The sequence below is a fragment of the Microcaecilia unicolor genome, chromosome 5 (assembly GCF_901765095.1).
Source record: "Microcaecilia unicolor chromosome 5, aMicUni1.1, whole genome shotgun sequence".
In the NCBI taxonomy this organism is placed as follows: Eukaryota; Metazoa; Chordata; class Amphibia; order Gymnophiona; family Siphonopidae; genus Microcaecilia; species Microcaecilia unicolor.
The window spans coordinates 312362527-312388972 of record NC_044035.1 but is presented as its reverse complement, the minus strand read 5'-3'; the positions used below and the strand labels follow the sequence as shown (position 1 = coordinate 312388972).

Here is a 26446-nt window from a genome sequence, read left to right as displayed (position 1 = left end):
TTGCTTAATTAGTTTGCTGTATTTGTTTTAGATTAGGAAGAAAGAAAATGTTAGTAGTTTGGATGCTTTTGTTGTTTTCTACTCCTTGCCTCCTTGTTCCTAATACCCCAACTCGCTCCAACCTTTGGTTACACTCAGTCCAGGAACTAATTAGCCAGGCAAAGATTACTTCCCCTTGTATTGTGTGTTCCCGATTTTCTCCTTATACCACAGATGTCCCAGCTGTTCCTGTCCCTGTGCAACTCCCAGCTCTTATACCTCCCTACTTTTCGAGTTCAGGCCCTTGGAGCCAGGATTATACTTGGTGGTCCTTTTATAATGCTACTTCCCCCTCTGACTCTTCTCTAAGGCCAGTTTTTACGTCTCCCTATCCAGCCTCTGGAGTGTTTTGTTTAACAAGAAACATCTCAACTGTTCTTCCCATTCCCTGTAACTATACTAATGTTCTCCCAGAAAAAGGAGAATCTGTGTGGGTAGTTTCTCCAGGTACTCCTATGTGCCCTGCTACCATACCTGCAGATTATGACCCAGGTGATTATCTGGCTCCTAAGCGTACCACTGAGAAGACTATAGTGTCCAAGCTTATTTTCTACTTTCATAAGTCCCCGGGGTATGAAGAGTTACTAACAAATGAGCAGCCTGTCACAATTGGGGATTGGCGCCTATGGTGTGCAAAGTCTCCATTTCGTCTTCGTTCCCCCTGGGATAGGGGCTCGCATTATGGGCACCCTAAGTACCCTGTCCAGCCTGAGCCAACATTTATTGGGAACTTTCCTCACCCTCTCCTTGGTCATTACTGGCTCTGTGATAATGTCCTCCACATGATTCTTCCCCCTACATATGATTTTTGTGTATTGGTAACCTTGAATTATTTTCCTAAAGTTATTCCTCTTAAGCCACTATCCCCGCACCGCTCTAAGCGAGAGGCTTTGTCCTTACCTTCCTCCGTTGCCACAGAGGATGAGGCGATTGAATTAGCCCTCCAGTATATCAATTCTACTTATCCTCTGACTAAAAAGAGACTTGTAGCCCTTTCTGCCACGGCCTGGATTCCAATTGGAGGCCCGGTAGCGGGTATTACTGAACTAGGTATGGCTACCCGGAGACTTCAGTCCCTACTTCATGTTTTAGTTCATGAGCTGAACGTGGTAGTGAATGCATTGCAGGATCAAATTAATGAATTAAGTATAGTTTCTCGGTATAATCGTATGGGCCTTGACTATCTCTTTGCAGCTCAGGGTGGCCTCTGCACAGTGCTAAATTCTTCAGAGTGCTGTACTATTGTCATAAATAGGACGCATGTAGTTAGGCATGCCATGGATAAAGTCCTACAGTTGGCCAGCCTTAATGTGGAGGATTACCGAGGAGGATTAGACCTTACCTCCTGGTGGTGGTCATTGACCTCCTGGATACGTCCTTTGTTCATTTCCCTAATAGTCTTAGTTTTAGCAGGGTTGTTGTTTTGTTTCCTGGCCTCATGTGCTTCGGCAGTATGCCGTCGGACCTTAACAAGTAGGGTAATGGTGGTTCATAAGTCTATTCCCAGTTAGGATCACTATAATCTCCAGAGTTTCAGTTGTGAGACTTATCTCTGCATAAGCTGATTTTAGTCTCAAAGGGGGGAATGAGGCAGCCATGGGCAAAGAAAGTGTTAACTCTGAGAAATGATATTAAAAGCTTGAAGTTAGAATTCTAACTTTTTACTTTGCAACTAAAGTGAAGGTATGCCAGATGGTTCATATTATCTCAATGTCTGGCTTGGCTGAGCCAAAGGTTAAAAAGGTCAGAGAAAGGAATTTCTTTCACCCTTGTGAATAATGAATGCTAGCTCAACATTTGTATACTGTTAGGCATACTGTAGTTTAAAGCTGAAATACTATTTCAGAAGTTCTTGATATGTAGATTTTGTTATAAGAAGATAGCTTAGATATATAGACCATTATAAATATGTAGAATATGTGTTATAAGGATGCTTACTTTAGAATATGCTGTATTCTGTGTAAATTAATAATTCTGTGTGGAATGTTTGTATTATTCTTTGTCTGACGTTCTAAGCAAAGACTGTAGTGAAGAGGTCAAACATGTGTTTTGACTTATCTGCAGTTCTGGCTGGTTCAATGTATAAGCTGATAGGTGAACGAGGTCAGGGCTAGTCAGCTCTCTTCTCCTTGATTAATTATAGCTAAGTGTAGGACTGGCCTCCTGAAAGAAATAACAGACCATAGCCGTATGCTATTAAGTAAGATTAGCCTTTGACCCCTTTAATGAATGCCAGAGTCCAGTAAGCAATTTAAGCTATAGATGAGAAATCAATCATGATGAGAATATAAGAGTTCTAGTGCCATATTGTCTGGCTTGAGGGGCCCCAGGTTAGAGGTCAGTTTGAGGAATACCAAACCTATGTAACTGATATTTCAAAAGTAATGATTGGTTGAGGCAAAGTGACCAATCTATTCCTTAACCAATTGGAGAGTAAGGGGGCTGGGCTAGGCTAGGCTGGATAGAACTGTATTTAAGTAGGAGCAGAAGCAGTTTACGTCAGAAGGAGCTCAGAAGAAAGGAAGAAAGCTGGAAGACAACAGGAGAGACAGCAGAAGAGAAGCAGCTGAGACAAAGACACAGAGAGCTGAGAGAAAGACACAAAGAGAAGAAGAGACTTAATGCTGATGTCCTGCTTTGTTTGCTGGCAAATAAAGAAGATTACTCTCTCATTCTGGTGTGTGCTGTCTGACTCCTGAAGTATCACAAATTCCTATCTCAATTCCTGCAACAGTATATGAGCTACAAGCTTCAGTCATGAGGGAGCAAAGCAGGCAGATGGCGCCTGGCTCACGCTCTGAAAAGTTATGCGTCAAGCTGAGCTCTTCAGGGTCTACCCAGAAGGAGGAAGTCAGAGAAAGAGCGTGCAAGTGTGTTTGAGTGGGGCCAGAGCAACTCCCATACACATGCTCCTCCCCCCTCCCCCCCCCCCCCCCCCCCCCCCCACCATAAGAGGCTGGCTATGCTCATCCTATATAATAAAAAACAACCTCAACGTTCTGAAGCTGACTCCGTGGCTTCAGTGAAGGGTTTGAAGCTTCTGAAGCTCAGGCTCCATCTCTGTAAGCTCCGCCCTTGAGTTCTTCCGGGTTCGTCACAAACAGAAGTGACCAACCACATGAGGTTTCTCGGCTTCAGAATGTTGGAGGTGCATTCTATTAAATAGGATTGGTCAGTTCCTTGAAGCACAGCCAGAGCTCAGCGTCCTGCACAGTAACGCTCAGACACCAGAGAGAGAGGGGGGGGGCCTGACACCAGAGAGGGGGGGGAGGTATCTCAGTCACACACACACTCTCACACACTGTCTCTCACACTGTATCACATTCACTCTCTATGTGTCACACAGTCACTCACACACTCTCTTGGTCTCATACACTCAGTCTCACAGAGAGTCTGTGTCTCACACACTCTCTCGCACACATTGTATCTGTGTGAAACACACTCTCTCTCTCACAGACTGTGACTCACATACGCACTTGCACACACTCTCATTCTCACACACACACACACACACACTCGCACATACACTCTCTCAAACATACACACTCCAAGGAAAACCTTGCTAGGGCCCGTTTCATTTGTGTCAGAAACGGGCCTTTTTTACTAATATAAAATAAAAAGAAAATAGATGTGTATATAATCATGTTCTTTTTCTGGTCAGTTTTATTGTAACATAACATCTGGTTAAAGTCCATTTGGAATTATTATTATTATGTAAACTGCATCAGTAAAGAAACAGGAAAAACCCTGCTCGCACAGTCCTTGGAAGCAAATGTCTAGGCAGCAGGGGGAGCCTGTGCAGACTTCTGGGTCCCAGTGGATTATTGTGTTCAAAGTCTGATGAAGATTGGAAAGGGAAAAATACCCCTCGGAGCCCTAATTCCTCTATCCTGGACTACTGCAACTTACTCCTCACCGGCCTCCCACTTAGCCATCTATCCCCCCTTCAGTCTGTTCAGAACTCTGCTGCACGTCTCATATTCCGCCAGAACCGATATACTCATATCACCCCTCTCCTCAGGTCACTTCACTGGCTTCCGATCAGATACCGCATTCAATTCAAGCTTCTCCTTCTTACCTACAAATGCACTCAGTCTGCTGCCCCTCACTACCTCTCTACCCTCATCTCCCCTTACGTTCCCGCCCGTAACCTCCGTTCACAGGATAAATCCCTCCTCTCAGTACCCTTCTCCACCACCGCCAACTCCAGGCTCCGCTCATTCTGCCTCGCCTCACCCTATGCTTGGAACAACCTTCCTGAACCCTTACGCCAAGCCCCCTCCCTGCCCATCTTCAAGTCTTTGCTTAAAGCCCACCTCTTCAATGCTGCGTTCGGCACCTAACCCTTACCGTTCAGTGAATCCAGACTGCCCCAATTTGACTGCCCCGATCGGACCGACCGTTCACTTGTCTATTAGATTGTAAGCTCTTTGAGCAGGGACTGTCTCTCTTTGTTAAATTGTACAGCGCTGCGTAACCCTAGTAGCGCTCTAGAAATGTTAAGTAGTAGTAGTATCCTGCTGCTGCTTTGCTTCTTCAAGAAACCCTAATGCCAGCTTAGAGCTGGCATTAGGGTTTCCCACGGTAGGGGCACCCAACTTAGCTGCGCTTTTCTTTAATCATGGGGGAGAATATATAATTATCTCATTTTCATCTAATTTGAATGCCCACTATGCTACCAATTGGCGGGCTCGTTATTACCGGATGTGGGGGTCTTTGATCATTCCACGCCAGCAAACACGGGAGCTAGAACAGTGCTTATGGCCTCTAGCTCTTGTGTTTGCTTCTGATCATCGGCTCATCAGTCCCTCCAATGGCCAGCTGCTCAATCAGAGCACTTTTTTGTATCCTAGACATGACTGAAACAGGTCTAAACTAAGGTCGTCCTTCTTTTTAGACTTGGACATTTCATTCCCTTCAGTAACTGCTGTTGGATGTCCTGCTTTTGGGCCTTTCCTATTCCCACTTAAAACATGCCCACAATAACCCCCCCCCCCCCCTTACTATTTTTACACACGGCAGTGTCGGACATCCAAATCCTGCCTTTGCAAAATTAGGATTTGGACGTTTCAAGCATATGGACATCCATCTCGGCTTTTAAATAATTATACACTTGCAAGGAAATTTAACTAAAATTAGTTCTGTGTCTTGGATCATTTTCTTCTTTGAATAGTTTTTCAGTATCTGAGAATATATGAGGAACCCTCATGTTGAAAGAGGTCTGATTAATATGTCAAATACAACGTCATTCTCTGTCTGTGTCCAGCATGAGCTTAAAATCAGTGCAGTACTTCTCACAAATTGTTTCTCTGATTTTGTCAAAACTGCAGATTCATTGAGGTTATCAGAAGACAAGTTAACTTCTCGGTCTCCCTCCTCATCCCCACCCTTTTTTCTTCAGAAACAGGAGCATGCCCTGGTAGTGGCAGCAGGAGCTTCCACTGACACTTTGAGGGCTTCTACACTTGAATATAAACCACATGCAGTCCCCACAAAAAACAGTAAGGATGTGTGAAAATCCAACTGTATGGGGTTAATGGGAGGAAAAAGCCTCAAGGTGCTCATTGACCAACAGGTCTATAGAGCTACGTATGATCCACCTGACCTATACTGTGGTCATAAAAAGATCGACTACCTCATCATAGGCAAAAAAAACCTTCCCATAACCCTCAATGTTTAACATCAGAAAACGTAGTGCATTTGGTAACAAAGAAAAATCTTGATGCACTTAAACAACTCGGCCAATCAAAATGCATAAGCTGAAAACAACGCTAATAGATTGAAGGTTCGAGTAATTTGAAGGAAACAGTTTTTTAACTTGGTGAAACTCCTCCTTCCTGCAGCCACTTCTCTTGAATGACAGCCAACAAATTCCAAGATCGACGATGGCCAGCATTTCGCTCGTGCCTTATAGAGCAAAGCTGCTTCAGGGTCCAAAAAGTGGCGGAAATGCAATAGCTCCCCGACTTATTTTTATTTATTTTATTTGTTACATTTATGTCCCACATTTTCCCACCTATTTGTAGGCTCAATGTGGCTTATATTGCACCGGAGAGGCGTTACAGACTCCGGTGTAAACAAATACAAAGTGATGTTGTGGTAAGATAAAGTTCATGTGGCACAGCCACACTAGGGAATCGTACAACAGAAGAGTTGTGTTATGTCCATTACGTTCTTTAGTTTTGTTGTGTTGCAGAGATCAGGCATTTATGTTGGATCGGTAAGGTATGCCTTTTTAAACAGGTTAGTTTTTAGTGTTTTCCGGAAGTTTAGATAGTCGTTCATAGATTTCAAAGCTTTTGGTAATCTCTGTCCAGCTTTTTCCTCCCATTAACCCCATAGAGTTGGATTTTCACACGTTCTTACTGTTTTTTGTGGGGATTGTGTGTGGTTTATATTCAAGTGTGAGAATTCTTGACTCCACAACCACTGTGCTTGTTACTTTAACAGCTTCAACAAGATAGTGCTTAAGCATAGCACCTGGAGCAATTGATGCATCACCGGGAAAGATTTCCAGAATGTATGGTCCAAATTCTCCAATTTATTGAGTAGAGCCATACCAAGGGCAATTTTAAAATGTACCCACATAGGAGCAAGGTCTGCAGGTACTTTTTACTTGTGTAATCCCTCAATATAGTGGGGATTACTAAACCTAATGAGAGACCCCTCTCTCAGAGTTACTGGAGAGAGGGAGCGGGCTAGAAAGGGAGAGTAAGAAGTACAGCCCAGAGGGGAGCGTTTATGGCAAAGCTGCTGAGGGAAATATTTGTGGGTTTAGATGGATAGGAGATGTCGTATATGGGTGGAGTTAAGAATTAATAAAAGTTGTTGTTGTCAGAGTACATGGTCATTGGTTGGCTTCACCCCTTCCAGGACCCGTGAGGAGAGAGGGTATCCTGGATAGGCCCAATAACCTAAGACAGAGGACGTTTTTGCCAATTAAAGCATTAACTGTGGATGGTGAGGAGTGCTCCAGGTGGGTAAAAGGGTTAACCCAGCCCAGGAGCAGAATAGGAAAGAATCTGTTTGGTACCAGAGGCAACAGCTCAGAGAAGTGCACCTGTGGAGGAAGGACAGACAGGGAGGTCTGATGCTGAGTGGATCTGGCAGCTGGATAGAAGCCCTGCCAAGAGACAGAGCTGGGCCTGAGGCAGGGCCGCCACCGAGCACCCCCCCCCCCCCCACACACACACACTCAGAACGCAGCTGCCAGACTCCCCCCCCCCCCCCCCCATACTCGGGACTCAGCTACCAGGCCCAACTCGGAACGTAGCCGCTGCTGCTGCTCCTCACTCACTCTTGGGCTGCCACTAGAGGCCAGGGAGATACAGACACACTGACATGGGAGGCCCCTGCACCCTACGTCAGTGCGTCTGCTCCTCCCCGGCCTCCAAGGGGGGGGGGGGGGGGGACAGCACCACAGTCTGTCTCTCAGTCTCACCTGCTCCAGTGTGCCAGGACCAGTTCCCAACAGGACCAGGAGAGAGACAAACCCCGGGGCCCAGTGCTGGGCCCCCCTTGGAGGCCGGGCCTGGGGAATTTTGCCCCCCTACACTCCCCCCCCCCCCCCCCGGCAGCCCTGCCCAGCAGGACAGCTTGCTGCAAACAGCGCTGCAAGCACAGCCTTGGATTATTCTGCCCAGAAGGATGAGTGTTGGACTGGTGGAGCTGTAAATATGTAAGTACCCAGGAATAATAAATAGAAATTGAACTAGATTTGGAACTCTTACACCAAGAGTCTTCGCGTGGCACTTAAACCTCTTTCAGTCAATAACCCAGTTTTGATACAAATTAAACTGTTCTGATATCAAGTAAACTGTATAATAGAAACTGTTTGTTACTAAAAGAGACATGAAGCTTGGATATCTCCCTGTTGTAGCGTTCCAGTAAAGTCTGCATTCGTTTCATAAAACTTGGAGTGGAGAATTTCTTTGGAGTGAGAATAAGGTTAATTTGCTCCCATACTGATAAAGAAAAAAAAAGGGTAAAAGTATGGCTTAAAACCCTATGGCCCACAGGGAACTTTTGCTGTGCCCTGGTTCAGGTGCTGACCCGAAGAGCTAGCTGATGACGGGAACTTTGTGGTGAGACCAGGGTTACACTTGCACATTTGCCACCATTTCTCACACGGAAAGCACAACCATATTTTCTCTTTCAATACTGCCCCAGATTGATTGTCACCTGCTTGTTCTGCAGGTTCTTTTGCCTTTCAGAATAATGCAACCTAACCCCCCCCCCCCCCCCCCCCCCCCCCCGAGCCTTCCTTCTCGCATTGTTGACCTACTATCATCTGCACTCAGGGAGGCAATTTCCAGAGAACCAGTTTTCCAAGGTACATGGTCTTTGAACATTGCCCTAATTATGCTTAATCTGTTTAGATTTTCTTAACCTGTTTTAAATAAGGGTATATGTTTTGTTGTAACATATTTGAGCACTTTGGGTTTTCATGATGTGCAATGATTAAATTTATTGAGACTTATGTCTATGACATCAGTGATGTTACATCAGTCTCAGGATATATGAACACAAAAAATGTTTACTTTATTTAAGAATTTGAATTATTGTGGGGTTAATGTTGACTTTTAATCTTTTTTTATTTTAACAGAATTAAAATTCCCAGGCCTCCAGGGCAGACAGGGCCTACAGAAAGACGAGCAAAGGTGAGAGAGCTAGTTGACTGCCATTTTGTTTGTGTGCTTTGAAAGCTCACAACCCTAGTTCTAGTCCTAGCCCCTAATTCTCTTCTGTGATTCTGTAAAAACTTGACACTTACTTTGTGAAGGCTGGAGTTTGCAGCTCCTACCACAGTTGCAAAATTACAAGAGAGCCTGGGCATTGAGTAAAACTAGCCCACTGTGTGACAAAACTATGACTGATTCTGTGTCAGTGTTAAAAACAGGGAGTCAGTGAGGGGTCCTTTTACTAAAGTGCGCCAAAAGGTGGCCTGTGCTGGTGTAGACACTTGTATTGGAGGCATACAGGTCCATTTTTCAGCATACCTGCAAAAAAGGCGTGGTTTTTTTGGGCGAAAATGGACGTGCGGCAAAATGAAAATTGGCACGTGTCTATTTTGGGCCTGAGACCTTACCGTTACCCATTCACTTAGCGGTAAGGTCTCACGCATTAACCGGGCGGTAATTGTCAGAGTGCGTACAATGCTGATTACCGCCTGGTTAGCACCGCGCACCTGGAAAATAAAATATATTTTTCGGCGCGCATAGTGAATGCACATAAAAATTGAAATTGCTGCCCGGGCCATGTGGTAGCCGGGTGGTAGTTCCAAACTGGCATGTGTTGGGTGCTTGTAGGCGCCTACGCAGCTTAGTAAAAGGGCCACTAAATCAACTGCACCTGATAAAGTTGTCTTGAGCTACAAATGAAAAAACATAAGTTAGATCCAAAATAATAATACTTCTGTAAGGGGGAAAAAAATCACAAAATGCATTTGAATATAAAGAAAGCAAATATGAAAAATAAAACCAGGATGCAACATCATGAGGAAACAGGTGCACTGAGCATGCAGGTTTAAAGACATAGGAAACCAGAAGACAAAGGCAACTGAATTTCATGAAAAAAAATTTCCCCTACATTTATTAAGAACTTTATTCCTTTATCGTCACAAAGAAAAGATATATTATAAAGTCATACCTTTTTATTTGACTAATTCTATTGCATATATTATCTATACTGCCTTTACAGTTCAAATGCATATCAAAAAATGGCTAAGAAAAAGGAAAGAGGCAACTTATGTCTATTTTGACTTCAAATCATAAGCTTCCTTTAAAAAAAATCCTGCCCAATATTTTAAAACATTTATCCACGTAGCAGGAGCAGAGCAACCTAGAAATGTGCCCTGTGCGGTATGCCTCCAAGCTCTCCTGTCCCATCCACCACATCACAGCCAAGCAAGGGAAACCAATGGACGGGGTTCAGTGTTGGAGCTGCAGCCTCCATTGTGCCCTCAGCTAGCTATGGCCCTGCCGGGTAGCAGCACCTGCTATCCGAATAAATGCTGCTGACTGGTCCATCACTGGTTTTCATCAGCTTTATCCATGAGCTTTTCTAATAAATAGCTCTGTCTTTTTAATTCTCATCCTTTTCACAAATTTGAGCTGACTAATCTTTTTGTCAGAGACTGACCATGACATAATTATAGCCCCACACAGCAAAGAGCAATTTTCATATTTATTTCATGCTAATAAATGTTCTGCCATTTCCAAAGCTGTAATTTCTATTAGTGCTTTCTGTCCACATTACTGTACTAAGAACACTTGCTGTGCCAGTTTCATGACCCCAGAAAAGGGATCTTAGCTGCATCTGGTACAGAATTCAGGCTGAACAGGATCATTTCTTTGTTTCTGTATATACAAACGGCTTCTTGTACCTCTAGCAGTTTCAATGGGGAATGGTATGACAGGGTTCCCAAAGCAAAGTTTGAAAAATAATGTGCCTACCTTATGCTTATTTTATTCAGCAAGGAATTTTCAAACAATAATTTTACAGAAATGATTCCTGGATGATATATTTTTATTATGAGATAGCTCAATAGAAGAACTGAATATATATCCGCTATGGTTAAATTCTTTGGATTCAAACCTTCAATTTTCTGTCAATCTCAAATAAATGTGTTGGATATTTTGATAGTGAAGCAATATAATTCATTACAGACCACATTTAAAACAAGCTTTCACACATAGAAAAAAAAGCCTTATAAAATTACTGCATACTGTATAATCTCCACATATCACTGTACTACGTATAGAGTCTTTCTGCTTCTAAAATTGAATTTCCTTTCCCGGTCATGCCTAGCTCCACTCAATGTACTATTTCATGATTACATGCAGAGTCAGTAATAAAAGAAGCCCTTGCTATGAGAAATATTCCAGAAGAAAAGAAAAACATCTCCAGAGAGGTGAAATGCTTGTTTGTATGGGATATGGCATCCAAAATTACATTTCTGAACTAAAAAAGCAAGTATACACTGGTATGATATTTAGGCTGTGTCTGTAAATGTAGCAGGTGTGCCATTGACTAGCTAGCTAATAAATTAAACAGGTTTTATTGAACTATTCACCTAGGCCTCTATATACATCTTATGGACTTAAGAAATGAAGATTCCTTATCATATTGACTCAGTTAACATAAACAAACACCAACCCCCTGATATTCAGCCAGTGGTGGTCAATGTTTTTTTGAGCGCTGATTGTCACTGGCTACATTATCCTCTGATATTTAATGCAGGGCCATGTCTGGGCACCAGCACTGAATATTGGGGGATAATTTTGGGCGGGCTGGATACCAGAACTTATGCAGGCACAGCTGAACATCAGACCGTGGCCCACATAACTATATTTTTGTTTAAAAATAAGATCCCCGAGCCCCCTCCCACCACCTCGACAATCCCCCCACTTTCCCTCCCACCTCCCCCCCAGCCCTTGGCAATAAGAAGCCCCCTCCCCCACTATGAGCTACTTCAAGAGGTTGCAGCAGCCATTATAGATAGCTACCACAAGGGGCAGGAGCAAGGGCGCATGGATCCTCAGAAGCTTAGCCGAGATTGTGAGGCGGGGCTGGTGTTTGGGTGGTGGGGCTAGTTCTGGGCAAGACTTCTACGGTCTGTGTCCTGAAAATGGGGCTAGTTCTGGGCAAGACTTCTACGGTCTGTGTCCTGAAAATGGCAGATACAAATCAAGGTAAGGTATACACAAGAAGTAGCACATATGAGTTTATCTTGTTGGGCAGACTAGATGGACCGTGCAGGTCTTTTTCTGCCGTCATCTACTATGTTACTATGTATGTTACTATGTTACTCCTGCACCTGATGACCACCACCACTGGTCCACCAGGGCTATAGATAGGCCCTGAGGGGCTTACTTGCACAGCAAGGGAGTTCCAAGAGGGCTTCTTATTGCCGATAGCTGGGGGAAGGAGGGGACATTGTCGGGGAGCAGGAGGGGGCACCAGGTTTTGTTTTTTTTAGTTATGCGGGTACTGGCAATATCCAGTTTAGGCACCCGCATAGCTAAGTGGCCTTATTTAAGACGGTTCTTGAGCTTTTTAAATGCCAGAAATTTGTCTGTTTCCTAAGAAGAAGAGCAGATTGCTCCACTCAACTGGACCCGCCACTGAAAAAATGCTCTTCCTTGTAAGTTCAAGCCAAAAGAGCTGTAAATCAGGTACTTGTAACATAGAAAAAGCTTCAGAATGAAACACTCATGCTGATTTACACCAATGCCAACAACTAAATAATGTGATGACTCCTGATGTAGCTCTGATGAACTAATGTCAACAATTTAAACCTAATTCTTTCTGATACAGGCAACCAATGCAGTTTCTGACAAAAGGGTGAAACATGTTCATTCTTAGACAACCCATATGACAATCAAATCACAGAATTTTGAACAATTTGCAAAGATTGGATGCAGGCTGCCGGCAAACCAATATATCCAGTAGTACAATAGTCGAGGCCTGTCAATACTAGGCTCTGCAATACTTGTTGGAAATCAATGCGAGAGATTAATGGTCATAACTTAAACAACAGACTGAATTTGGTTCTAAAAGACAGTGCCGAGTCAGACAACACTCCCAAATTCCTCACTGCACAAAAACTGGAATCACAAAATCTGAACAAACAATTTTAGAAGGAAATTCTTTGGAAAAGTTGGTTATCAGTCATCCATTGATTTATGTGGCTAAAAATGTTCTGCATTACCATATCGGGGACCGGTCCTGTCAATGGTAAAAAACAAACAAACTGAATATCATCAGTATAAATTCAGTATGACAGGCCAAATGATTTTAAAAGCCCACATATCCGTGACAAATAAATATTAAACAAAATCCTGGACAAGGCCGATCCTTATGGCACCCTGGTATGTTTGCATTTCTGCACCCATTGATTTCCATCCTTCTACATATTTATCTAGAAATGATTCTTTCTCAGATTTTTAAATGTGGTCTCAGCAGCAAGGTCATGAAAAATTTCCAGTACCTACTGATTGTTAGTATCTAATTATTGATGTCAATGAGCTCATGAAGCAATTAATTTGCACGCGCATCTGAGGCATGCACTCAAATTTGGGCATGCAAATCTGGGCACCATATATACAATCCAGAGGCATGTTTGGGTGGGGGGGGGGGGTGTTACTACTGGGTTAGAAACAAGATACTGGGCTAGATGGACCATTGGTCTGACCCAGTATGGCTATTCTCCTGTTCTTATGCATTCATGCAACCACAGTTATGCCAGGTCTATGGCTGGTGTAATTTCGGGCACATAAATGTAAGGCATGCCAATACCATATTATAGTAGAATTCTATAACAGAATCTGCACACCCAGATGCCATTATAAAAAAGGATCTCATTGCGCACCAGCGGTAGAGGCACCCACTTACAGAACTGTCCCCCTAGAGAAGATGTACACATTTACACATTCTTTGCAGCAGGTGTAAATGTGTGTGTGGGCATTTGTGTGCTGTTGAGCCTATCTTTTTTTTGTTACATTTGTACCCCGTGCTTTCCCACTCATGGCAGGCTCAATGTGGCTTACATGGGACAATGGAGGGTTAAGTGACTTGCCCAGAGTCACAAGGAGCTGCCTCTGCCTGAAGTGGGAATTGAACTCAGTTCCTCAGGACCAAAGTCCACCACCCTAACCACTAGGCCACTCCTCCACTACACAGGTACCTCTGTTGCCTTTATGACATAGGCTTAAAATAGGCACCTTCTGGACTTCTCACATAGATGTCCTGTTATAAACTCGATCCCTATATGCTTGACCGCTATAATGTTCTGCATATTGTAAAACTTTTAGATTTTTTCAATAAATAATGTCTTTCAAATACATTCTTATTATATCGTCACATCTTTATTTATTTATTATATCTGTCCCTAGATTGATTTCCCTAGTCTTTATTCCATTGCGTAGCTTTACTTCATATTCTCTCTCTCTTATGCACACACATATCATTTCAAAACATGAAATGATGGACAGCCTGCACAAAGCAGATAAGAGAATTATCATATCCCTTAATTAAATTAAGGGGAACTTTTACTAAGATATGCTAAGAAATGGGCTTAGTGCATTTTAACATGGGATTTTCCAGCACTCGAAGCCCATTTTTAGCACGTCCATAAAACAGGACTTTTTTTATTTTTTATTTTTTCACATCCTGCTCTAATTTTTCCATTAGCATGCAAGATCTGCATAATTATTAATGCGGGAGCACATACTGCCTCCTATTTAGGAAGTGTTATGTGCTCTCGTCTTACCCCTATGCTATCCAGTTAGTGCGCACTAATGTGAATGCACTAGTTGGATAAAGCTTCCACACCCATTCTCCACTCATGACATGCCCCCCTCCAGAAAAAATTACAAAAATAAAATAAAAGTGTGCGATTAGTGCATGCTGACAGGCAAATTACCATAAAATGTTTTAATGCGTTTTGCAGTACACATTGTTCCCATGTTAAATGTGCATTGGTACTTAATGCGGTTTAGTAAAAGGGACCCAAAATGATTAGATGAAGACACAAAGATTTATACAGGACTCATGATAAAAAGCTTAGAGACTAAAATATACTTATTCAGCTTGTCTTCTTTTGTTTGATGGTCCGCATTATTATATTATACAGATTAGGACAGGAAGGATTTGCACACACACATATACACATATATATATATATATATATATATATATATATATATATATATATATATATATATATGCATCCAACTTCTCCATTATAGGTAGCAAACTCTGGAACGCAATACCTCGACACATCCGAACAACCAACGAACATCTACCCTTTCGAAAGCTGCTGAAAACTTACCTTTTCAAACAAGCATACCCAAACAACCCAACTTAATTCTCGAACCTGATCCACACCACTAACACTACCCATACTCCCATCCTCTCCCCCACATCTCTTCCTATTGTCCTATTCTCTATAACTGGGTTATCCCCGCAATACTTTGTACCATACTTTGTATTATCTCTGTGATACTTTGTACCATACCTTGTAAGCCACACTGAACCTGCTATCAAGCGGGAAAGAGCATGGTATAAATGATATATATATATATATATATATATATATATATATATATATATAGTCATACCACAAACCTGCTATATAATCTGATTTCCTTCTCTGAAGGTTAGTTCCTTCACACTGATAATAATAACAGGAAACTTTGTAGGTATGAACATGTTAAAATATTAGAAAGATTAACTCTACAATCAGCTATGTGTTTGGCAATCAGTGAACACCATAATAGTAATTGAACTTAGAGGAAAATAAATCAGAAGTAGTTCTGTTGTACCAACCTCATCTGCAACATCACTCAGGCTTCCTTTTTTCCAGGGTACAACGCCTTTGAGAATGAAATCCACTACTTTAGAATTCTTGAAAGTCTCTCCAAGGAATATGATAGCCTTGTCAATGGCAGAAACCATTTTTTCCACCCCCACTAACTTGTCTCCTTGTTTTAGGGTATCATGGTGAACAGTTCTCGTCAGCCTTAAAATCTCAGCACACACCCCATCTATATTGCCATAAGGGATGACATTAGTGCTGTTTAAGGCTCCCTCAGTGCCCTTGGCTAGATCACTGGGCACTGGAGGCACCATTAACTTGTCGATTCCCTTTTCCAAATCATCTATGCCTTGGTGCACAGTTTCTAATTTCTCCATTACATCCTCTCGGAAATTCAACAGCTTGTCAACTTTTTCATTCAGAAGATTCAGTTTTTTGTCCAGGCTGCTTAAGTTGTTGTCACCTGTAGCTGGTGACCTTCTCGTGGATATTCCAGTCCCACCTGCTGTGTCCAGGTTACTTTCATACATTTTTGCCAAACAGGATGTCAGTGAGACTTGCCTGCTCATTTTATTGATGTGCCTAGTGAAAAGGCTCTCTGTTTTTTCAATATTCCCAGTGACTTCTCACCTGGGTGTAGGGAAGAGTTCTTGGGCAAAATGTTAGCTGCTCTGAGATATCTCCTTTCTGGTGCCAGTAGCATTGCCCCACTGTTGTATAAAAAAAGATTTAATTCCGTGTGTTATCAGCCTTCTCACTCTGTAGCTTTTAAATAACAGGCTAAAATTGGCACCATACTCTTTTGGAGGCCTCTTGACGTCACGCAAACGTTTAAAATTCTTTCTTGAGAGGCTGTTGATGGGCAGGTATTTTAAGCATTAACAATGCCTGTGACTGACGTCTGCTGAAAAGAAAACAACATTTTGTGTTCAACAGGGCCTTTGTTTCTCTCACTTACCAACAAGCTTCCAGAAGGCTGCTCTTTGCCACCTCAGTGTCTTGTATAACATGAAAGTGTGAACCTTGCGGCCTGCAGTGTTGTGTGCTCTCTAGGCTGGTTGCTACTTGGATTTATAAATCAGCCTCAGTGGCAGTGGCTTGAAGTAGATTCGGTTCTAGTGCTGAAACATCACTATGGGCCAAAACTCCCCTTGAACCTTAGGCTTCTTTGCTCTGCAGTTCAAGCTCTCACTTGGATTTCACCACAAGTCTGACCAAGTTAAGCCATAGGGAGTACGAGGGATCTCCTCAATGTATGGTCACCAGGAGTCGGTTTGACTCCAGGGCACATCTGGATCTGACCGAGTTAAGAGGTCGCATAACCAATCTTGGAAAAGGAAACAGTTCTACAGCTAGCAAAATCTTCATGGTTGTATCCTAATTTAAAGGATGTTTACTTTTTATACTTTATTTATGACATTTATATCCCGCATTAGCGCGAGTAGAACTCAGGTTCAATGTGGCTTACATAACAATTAGAAAAGCATGAACATGTTCAAAATATATTAACAGAAAGTAAAATACATCATATGTTAGACAAGTAAAACTTGAGTTTGGAAGAGATGTAATTAAATACTTAGGGCCCTGTTTACTAAGGTGCACTAGCATTCTTAGCACATGCTAAAAATTAAAGAGCACTAACTGTGTAGAATGGAATATTATGTGCATCTACAAGGTTAGAGCACGGTAATGCTTATTGTCACGTTTGTGACTGCTTTCCATGTGGGTGCTCACCTTGCCCTCTGGTGGCCAGAACTGGTGGCTGCTATGGACTGTTTTCTGCTGTCTTCCATGTTCCAGACTTCAGTGAGTCCGGTCCGGATTTTCCAGGTTGCCAGACTTGCTCTGCTGGTTTGTCCTTGAACAGCAACCTTACTTGGCTGGTGATTACTGCAGCTGAGGGTCAGCTGCTGATGGGCTTATTAGCTTCTGTGAGTCTTGCTTGCCTTGCCTTGGTATCAAAGGTCATCCATGAGTTCCTGTTGGTTTGTTGGAGTTCTTGCTCTGAAAGTTTCCTGTGTGTTGGACCCTGCCTGTTCCTGGACCTGGACTTTGACTTGCTTGCTTCCTGTGCCTTTGACCCTTTGCCTGGACCTGGACTTTGACTTTGCTTTCCGCCTGCCTAAAGACTCTGGTTAGTTTATGGATTACCCGTGTTTGCTGCCTGCCCCTTTGACCTTGCTGTGCTACTGGATAATGTTTACTGTCTACTATTAAAGCCTCTTCTAGTTATATTCTGTGGTTCCTGCCTGTTGTGTTCAGCACTGCTTTCTGCTTGGGTGATTTGCCTGCCGCTGCCGCTCCTCGGCAGTGGCCCAAGGGCTCACAAACCTAGTTCCTGCTCTGAGAACGTGACACTTATCACATGCTAAAAATGCGGCTTAGTAACAGGGCCCCAAGTGATTTAAGCTAGATAATTGAAATATGGAGAAAATGGTAAAGGGCTAGGATTAACTGGGATAGACAGGAGTAGTGGGATGAGGTAAACATTAATTATGTGAGGGTAATTCATTGAGGTTGTTCATGTATATTGGGGCTGAACCATACAAAGGGTACATAGCTTGAATGATAGTCTATCTTTTATTGGAAACCAATGCAAAGTGTTTTTATTGTATGAAGACAGAGACAATCAGTTGTAAACAAAAACCAATCAACCACAATTCTGTAATAAAACAGAGCAATAGTACATAAATATTCTTCTCTCCACCATTCTTAACTTCATAACTTTTTATCATTTACACCCCCTTCCCTCCCATCTCCCTACCCCCCTTCCCCAAAGGTTGCTCCTGCCCTATTACATGCAGACCCCTTTAAGTACTCATTGCTGAATCTTGCGGTGAGAGTATTTTGAGTGCTCTCCCCCAGATGTCTCTGTATTGGCGGTTCCTCCCTGAGGCAGAAAGCCTGAGTGATAAGCTTATCCAGTGGGCCATCTCAACCATACAGTTTTTCCATACATCTAGGTGTGGTGGCTCGGCGTCTACCCACGCTTTCAGCACACACTTCTTAAGCAACATCATTGCCAATAACACAAATTTGCAGTGAGCTGCCCCCAGTTTTTGTTCTCGACAAAGTGTACAGAAGGGAGGTTGCTTTGGTGAAGCGTGGTAGTCTGAATATGAGACATGCGGCAGTGTTTTGAGCAGTTTGTAGTTTTTTGAGGAGATCCCCATTAAGTCCTGTGTAAATAGAGTTGCAGTAATCAAATTTTGTTAGGACTAGGGATTGAACTAGGGTACGGAAGACTGATTATGCAAAGAATAGTCGTAGTCTCCTCAATTTTTTTGACAATCTTCTTTGTCAAACTGTTCTGAATTTTGTGTATTAATATATTTATTTTATGAAAAATTCTAGTCCACTAACCTGAACAGCTTACTGTTAGAGGATACTAATCTTAAAACACATTGCACAGAAAATTAACCACCCATAGCAAATAGACTATGTTATTACAATGCGCAAAAACCATAAGGACACAAAACTGAGCTGACCATACATACGCACACTCAAACTGAAAGGCAATTAGAGGCCTTTTCCTATATTCCTCCATTTAGTGGTTATACAGAGAAGCATGAAGAACGGGCTGGGAAAAATGCAACATCATTAATTGCATTGCTCCAATAAGCTTGTCAATACAAAAAGAAGCCTGCAGTACACTTCTACTTATTGGCCTTCTCACTAAGGTCAGCTAAGCCAGCATTTGTCAATATGTATTTATTTGGATTTTGCTCACACCTTTTCCAGTAGTAGCTCAAGGTGAGTTACATTCAGGTACAATAGCTCACTTAAGACAATTTCTTGCATTTCTTTTAAAGACATAAATGTAACTCTATCTTTCCTGGTTCCACACCCACTAGAAGAGGTGTATTTTGACCTTTTTCCTTAAAATGTAAATAATCCATTTCTTACCAAAGATCTAGGGAAAGAGTTTTGCAAAAATTCACGCTGGCTGTGGATAAAGCAGGTCTCCACTAGGTGGGAGCATCTGAGGGCACAGGGTACACATATATTCCTCTTTCCACCTGGCAGGTGACATATATGCAGTCTACGTGTGCTGAAGATCCATTTTTCTTGGTTTTCAACATGAGGTGTCCCTCTTTGTGTGCAGGTTGAGTATCCATAAACACAATACTGATTCTGGCTTCCTTTATCCCAAAACTGATCAAAAGGCTGCTTGAAAAATGTTGATACAATCAAAAAAGCAACAAGCAGTCAACCTGTGTCTGCTCTTAAACAGGGGTAAAGTCTCAAGTACTGATGCCTCCTGTGTAATTCTCGGGAGGACATACAGAAAAAGTCATCATCGACTGAAAAATGTTTGCTACTCATTTCAGCTTATACGTAATACATTCAAAAGTTGGTGGGTTAAAACATTTCACTTGAACCCGCCACTTATCTGTTCTCCAGCTTGCACGTTAATTCCAACGGTCCCGTTTTATTGTCTTCATCAGGGAACCACGCTGCAAGTTCTTGATAATCAGTAACAACTGTCATGATTCCTTTATCCCACCTCCTTCCCCTCTCCCTTTCCCTCTCTCATTTCTTCATTTTCAGTACAAATTTGGGGAGAAGTATGACTTATGCATTTTGAATAAAGATTTGATTTATGGTAATGACACTTGAGTTCAAGTCCCTTCTTTATATGAACTGTATGGAGATAGGATGTGTTGCTCAAAATTTTCCAGCTGCCAATAGATATAATTAACTATAGCATTCTTCTTCAGACCTATTCATGAGGTCCAAGTGCAAAACCATAATGCTAGGTCATCTATGCCAGAGGTCTGTGAATGTAGATTTCTTCAATGCAGGAATTATACAACAATAGAAGTACCAAGCTGGGTCAGGCTGTTGATCCATCAAGTCCGGCATTCTGCCTCCAAGAGTCAGTGTCACCAAGAGACACAGCTGAACCCAGGGCAGAACTGGACTGCCGCGTGCCACTCCTCCCTCACTCACGTTGCTGCACCCACCTGCCCCCTACCACCCACCCCCTACCTACTTTTATGTCTCTGCCTCCAAGGGGGGGGGGGCTGGGCCTGGCACCAGCAAGCCTCTTCCTACCTGCCTGCTCCCATGTTCTGTTCTCTCCTGCTCCTGCCCATGCCAAGAGTCGGGACCCAGATGATTGCATTAATGTGATATCATGCTAATGCAATTATCCAGGTCCTGGCGGCATGCAGGAGATAACACACCCAGAAGCAGGCAGGCAGGATGAAGCTTGCTGGTGCCGGGCTCGAGCCCCCTCTTGGAGGCCGGGCCCAGGGAATTTTGCCCCCCCCCCCCCCCCCCCCCCCCGGCATCCCTGCCAAGAGTCTCCAGCGTGGGTCTCTAGAAAATAGATGGAAGTTCTTAATAGGGAAGGTAATTTCTTATTGCTTATGTTCAGAACTAAGGGACCTTTTTACTAAAGCTTAGTGCGTGCTAAGTGCTATGTGACCCATAGGTATAAAATAGAAAGCACAGCATTTACGGGTCCTTTTACAAAGGAGCACTAATGTCTTTAGCGCATGCTAAAGATAATCACACGTTAAACGCTAGAGATGCCCATACATTCCCATGGGTGCCTCTAGCATGTAGAGCGCGCTAATCATTAGTGCACGCTAAAAACGCTAGCGCATCTTTGTAAAAGAACCCCTCAGTGCACGCTAATGTCCATTAGCATGCACTAATGGGCCGATGATCAGAAGCAAACATGGGCATTAGAGGCTGTTAGCACCATACTAGTGCCTGCGTTTGCTACCGACCCATGATCAGAGCCACCAAGCACGTGAAACAACTTGCTCGCAGGCTCTGAACGCAACTTGCATGCAAATGCATGCAAAACAGGGCTCTTAGTGCAAGTAGAATGCAAATGTATGCAAAACCTATTCCTCCCCAATGATCAGTGATCAGTGTGCCAAATACTTGCTCACTAGCCGCAGCAAACCCTATGCCAGCTTGGAGCTGGTGTTATGGTTTCCAGACCATTGGGGAGGAATGGTGAGCCCTGTCCAGCATGCTAGCAGGACCCCAGTCCCTCCAATGCAGCAGCCACCCCCACAGGAACCACAACCTGATGACCCTCCCTCCCCCCCCCCCCAGTGACATGGGGGCCGGAGGTCCAGCGGACCTCTGGTCCCCCCAACCCCCTCGACCCAGGTTCAGGGGGGCTGGAGATCCAGTGGGTCTCTAGCCCCATGAACCCCCCTAACATCCCCTCAGATGTCCCTAGTGGCCCAGTGGGCTGTGGGTCAATCCCCCCACTTGGTGGTCTAGCAGCCCTTTCCCACCCCCCTACCTTCATTTGGAGGAGGGAGGTGGCCTCCCTCCTCTTCCATCGGTGTCGCCTCAAAAATAGCAGCACCCAGCCCTGCCCAGTGCATGCTGGGATGCGATAGGTGGGACTTCACACCATATAAGGGAGACACTCCCTTATTAGTGGCTAATAATATGCTCATGAGTACTTTTGTACCTGTGGACTTTGGTGGCCCAAACATTCAAAAGAAAACAATTTATATGACACTATCCCCGAGAAGGAAGACAGCCAACCCGTGGTTCAGTAATGCTTTAGCAACCAAAAAAGATCATGCAGATGCCTTGAGCACACTTAGATCTCAAGACAGTTCAATTTATATCAACTGAAAAAGAGAAATAAATGAATATAAACATCAAGTGAATCAAGCCAAACAGGAATATTATAGCCAAGAAATTGCTAACTTAGAGGGGAATAATCGAACATCGCCGGCGAAATAGGTCGCCGGCGATCTATTTTAGCGGCGGTGCAACAGCTGGCCGGAACCGTATTTTCAAAAAAGATGGCCGGCCATCTTTTTTTTCGATAATACGGTGTGGCCCGGCGAAATGCCTTGGATTTTGCCGGGTTTGAGATCGCCAGTTTTGTTTTTCCGCGATAATGGAAAAAACTGCCGGCGATCTCAAACCCGGCAAAATCCAAGGCATTTGGCCGTGGGAGGAGCCAGCATTTGTAGTGCAATGGTCCCCCTCACATGCCAGGACACCAACCGGGCACCCTAGGGGGCACTTCAAACATCTTTTATAAGCAACCAAATTAGCTTCCAGGTGCATAGCACCCTTCCCCTGTGTGCTGAGTCCCCCAAATCCCCCCTCCCAAAACCCACTGCCCACAAGTGTGCACCATTACCCTAGCCCTAAGGGCTGAAGGGGGGCACCTACATGTGGGTACAGTGGGTTTTGGGGGGTTTTGGAGGGCTCAACATTACCCACCACAAGTGGAACAGGTAGGGGGGGATGGGCCTGGCTCTGCCTTTCTGCAGTCCACTGCAACCAACAACAACTGTTCCAGGGACCTGCATACTGCTGTCAGGGTGCTGGGTATGACATTTGAGGCTGGCATACAGGCTGGCAAAAAAGGTTTGTATTTTAATAATTTTAGTGTGGGAGGGGGTTGGCGACCACTGGGGGAGTAAGGGGAGGTCATCCCCCATTCCCGCTGGTGGTCATCTGGTCAGTTGGGGCACCTTTTTGAGGCTTGGTCGTGAAAATAAAAGGACCAAGTAAACCCGGCGAAATACTGCTTATCGCCGGGTTTTATTTTTCCATTATCCGCGAAAGCCGGCCATCTGGTAGCCACGCCCAAGCCTGCCCATGTCCTGCCTTCGCTTCGCCGCCAACACGCCCCTTTGAACTTTCGCTGGCGAGGCGAAGGGAAAGCGGCGAAGCTATCACAAATGTAGCTTTCGATTATACGCTTTTCGCCGCTTTTGCGAAATCGCCGGCCATATCCCGATTTGTGTCGGGGAATAGCCGGCGATTACTTTCGATTATAAGCTGGTTAGTCAACCCATCGAAAACCCTATTCAGAGACCTCAAGGCTCTAACCAAAACCAACAACATACTGGCACACCACAGTACACTACAACCAAAGGCTGAGGAACTTGCACTGTTCTTCCAAGACATGGTTAAGAAAATTAAATATAAAGACTTCACCAGACCCCCTCTAAACCAGCCAGTACTGAACATTCGGGGACTCCCACCAACGTTCCAACTGATAGAATCTGGAACACCTTTGAGAAGGTTACCCCAACAGCTGTAAAATGACACCTGCACAGGATCTCAAAGAAATCAACCAGTCTAGACACCTGTCCCTCATACCTGCTGGCTGATGTACCTGAAGACATATTACTCTGGCTCACAGAATTCGTCAGTGCCAATTTCCAACATGGCAACTACCCAGACCACCCATTAACCGACATTGCCATTACTCCCTTGGCAAAATCCATAACCGCAGACCCAACTAAGGCTTAGAACTATCATCCGGTCGCAGGCATTCCCGGGATGGCCAAACTGTTGGAACTCACAGAATAAGACCACATTGAAGCTTTCAACATTCCACATAAGACACAACACAGATTCACGCTGAACCACAGTAATGAATCAATGCTTCTTGTGCTCACAACAAAGATCAGGTATTGGCTAAGCCAAGGAACACCAGCTTTACTACTACAGTTTGACATTTCGGCCATCTTTGATACAGTGGACCACCCCACACTAATACCCAAACTATCTGACATAGCAATAACTGGAGTAGTACTGTGCTGACTCGAAAAATTTCTAAACAGAATCTACAGCACTGAGAGTCCAGATGGAACCCAGACTGCAGAGTACCCCAGGGCTCACCACTGTCCCCGACTCTGTTCAATATCTACATCAGCACATTAGGTAATCTACCCCTGGAGGCCATTACCCTACTGTCATACACAGATGACATATTCATACTTTGCCCGATGAGGGAACCCCTGGATATCCTCCTTTGTAAAATCAAGTACTATATCACATACCTTGATAAGTGGGCCTCCTGCCACTTCCTGAGCTTGAATAAGCAAAAGACAAAGATAACTTGATTCAGGGACAATATACCAAGCTGCCTCATAGTACTAGCCACTGGAGAAAGCATACAAATCAATGGAGCTACTAAATTCCTAGGAGTCATTCTCAACTCTGCCCTCTCCTTCGAAAAACAGATCACAACCCTGAACAAGAAGTTCTTTCTAAAACTCAGTCAACTGTGAGCAATCAGATCCTCCCCCGGAAAGAAGATTTCAGAATCCTGATGCAAGCAACACTTCTTCCTCAACTAGATTATTGTAACTTCATAAACGCCCAAATGAACAACAAACTGAAAATACGCCTCCAACTTCTCCAGAACACCGCTGCCAGACTGATTTCCAGTCTGGGTCATTATGACATAATTCCCTCATACTGAAGGTATTACACTGGCTGCCAACCATCCATTGAATCAACTTCAAAACGCATGTTTGATCTACAAGGCACTCTTTGGAACAAACTCCGAAGGTCTGACAGAACTACAAGAAATCCCTTCCTCATCGAGAAACCTCTGTTACCGCCAGAAACTGTCACTGGGCTACCCTTCCTCCAGAAAAACAAACCTAAAGTCCATACTTGAAAACTCATTCTCTTTCCAAGGAGCACGCCAATGGAATGCACTCCCACTCAGCATGAAGTCGCAACCTTCCTACACACAATTCAGGAAACTGCTCAAAACCTACTTATTTGAAGGCTAATCCACACTAGACCAATCGCTATGACTATTGCATCCTGACGCTCCCCCTACCTGTTAACCTCCCCATGTTCCCTGCCACACTCTATCTGTGAACCCTAATTTATAAACTGCTGTGAATCCTAACGGAAATACATTCGGTATGTAAGAACCAGATTAGATTAGAAACACACAGAAATACGAAGAGACACATACACCTCTATGGGTAGAGAAGGAGAGACATGCAAATTGAGACACAGAATGGGAAAGAAACATAGATGGAAAGAGACAAAAAAAAGCACACCTTCTGATGCTTAGTTTAACATTTAGCCAGCATACTACACTGACAAATTTCTACTGGAATGATAACATTTTTTATTTGGAGTGGTTATGTCCAGAATATACTGTATGCATGAATGAGAAAAACAACTATCCCAGCACTCTTCTCTATTTCCTGACATTTTACAAGCAATAAAGAGCAAGGATTTCTAGCACTGATAGAGAAGAATTTAATTTAAATTTCTTTTTTAACAATAGTAAGCTTCTATTTTACCACAGGAATAAAATCTATTTTGGTTTTACCATATTATTATGTTTTAGTGCAGATTTAGTTTTGTTCAGCAAACTTACTGTGTCTGAAGACAGGTTAAAATTTAACACAGGAGTGTCAGGGAGTGGATATTTGGATTTTGCTCACACCTTTTTCAGTAGTAGCTCAAGGTGGGTTACATTCTAGTACACTGAGTATTTCCCCTGCCCCAGGAGAGCTCATAAGTTTGTACCTGAGGCAATGAAGGGTTAAATGACTTGCCCAAGATCACAAGGAGCATTTTTTTTTTTTTTTAAAGGGGCTGCATCTCCCTGCAAACAATAGAATAAGAAAGATGTGGCTCGCATTTTAGAGAAGCAGCTATATGGTTATTTGCAATACAGGACCCTTCTTCAGATGTCATGCGTGTGGTCCGAAAAAGCTAATTTACAGTGTTGTCTTTGGATAATTCTTGCATTAAATACACGAAATCAAAAAGTCTGCAGAGAATCTAGTTCTTCTAATGGATCAGTACAGCTACTGGAATATCACACTACATAAACATTAGAACAACGACTAACAGTCACTCTACATATTATATTTATACTCAAGTGTCAGGAGAAGCCTATGGAAAATTAACTAGGTCTAACTGCTGATACGCCTATCACAAATCTGAAGTAGATTAGGTAGTGCAATGCTGAAAATGTGTTTACCATGACTAGATGAAATTGGATCTCATCTTGGCTCAAGGAGCTTCCTTTTTCTTGAAATTTCCCTGCATGTGCCTTGTCACACTGGAAGGAGATTGTTTTTCTTTTCTGATCCTCTTCAGTTGGAAACATTTTTGGCTGAAAAATCTGCAGTACAAGATATATGTACGAGTGCATTGTTTTTCCTTTGTGTTTGTCTTTTTTGAGTGGGTCAGCCAAGTATGTTTCTGCCTCTGCCTGGTCTGTTTATCTGCAGTCAAATTGCTCTGTACTCTCCATGAAGAAGTGAACTTGTATGCTATTTTATTACCATTTCCTCTTTTTTTTCCCTTTCA

At 43.4% G+C, this 26446-nt stretch overlaps 1 protein-coding gene across 1 annotated transcript in view; it reads right to left on the bottom strand.

Moving 5' to 3' along the window:
• The window catches only part of MYLK3 (myosin light chain kinase 3), a 179619-nt gene extending 163580 nt beyond the window's left edge, over positions 1-16039 (bottom strand). The window contains 1 exon segment of the mRNA XM_030205054.1: positions 15370-16039. Coding sequence (XP_030060914.1) covers positions 15370-15927 — 558 coding nt within the window. The 5' untranslated portion in view covers positions 15928-16039.
• Between the last annotated feature and the right edge of the window lie 10407 nt (positions 16040-26446).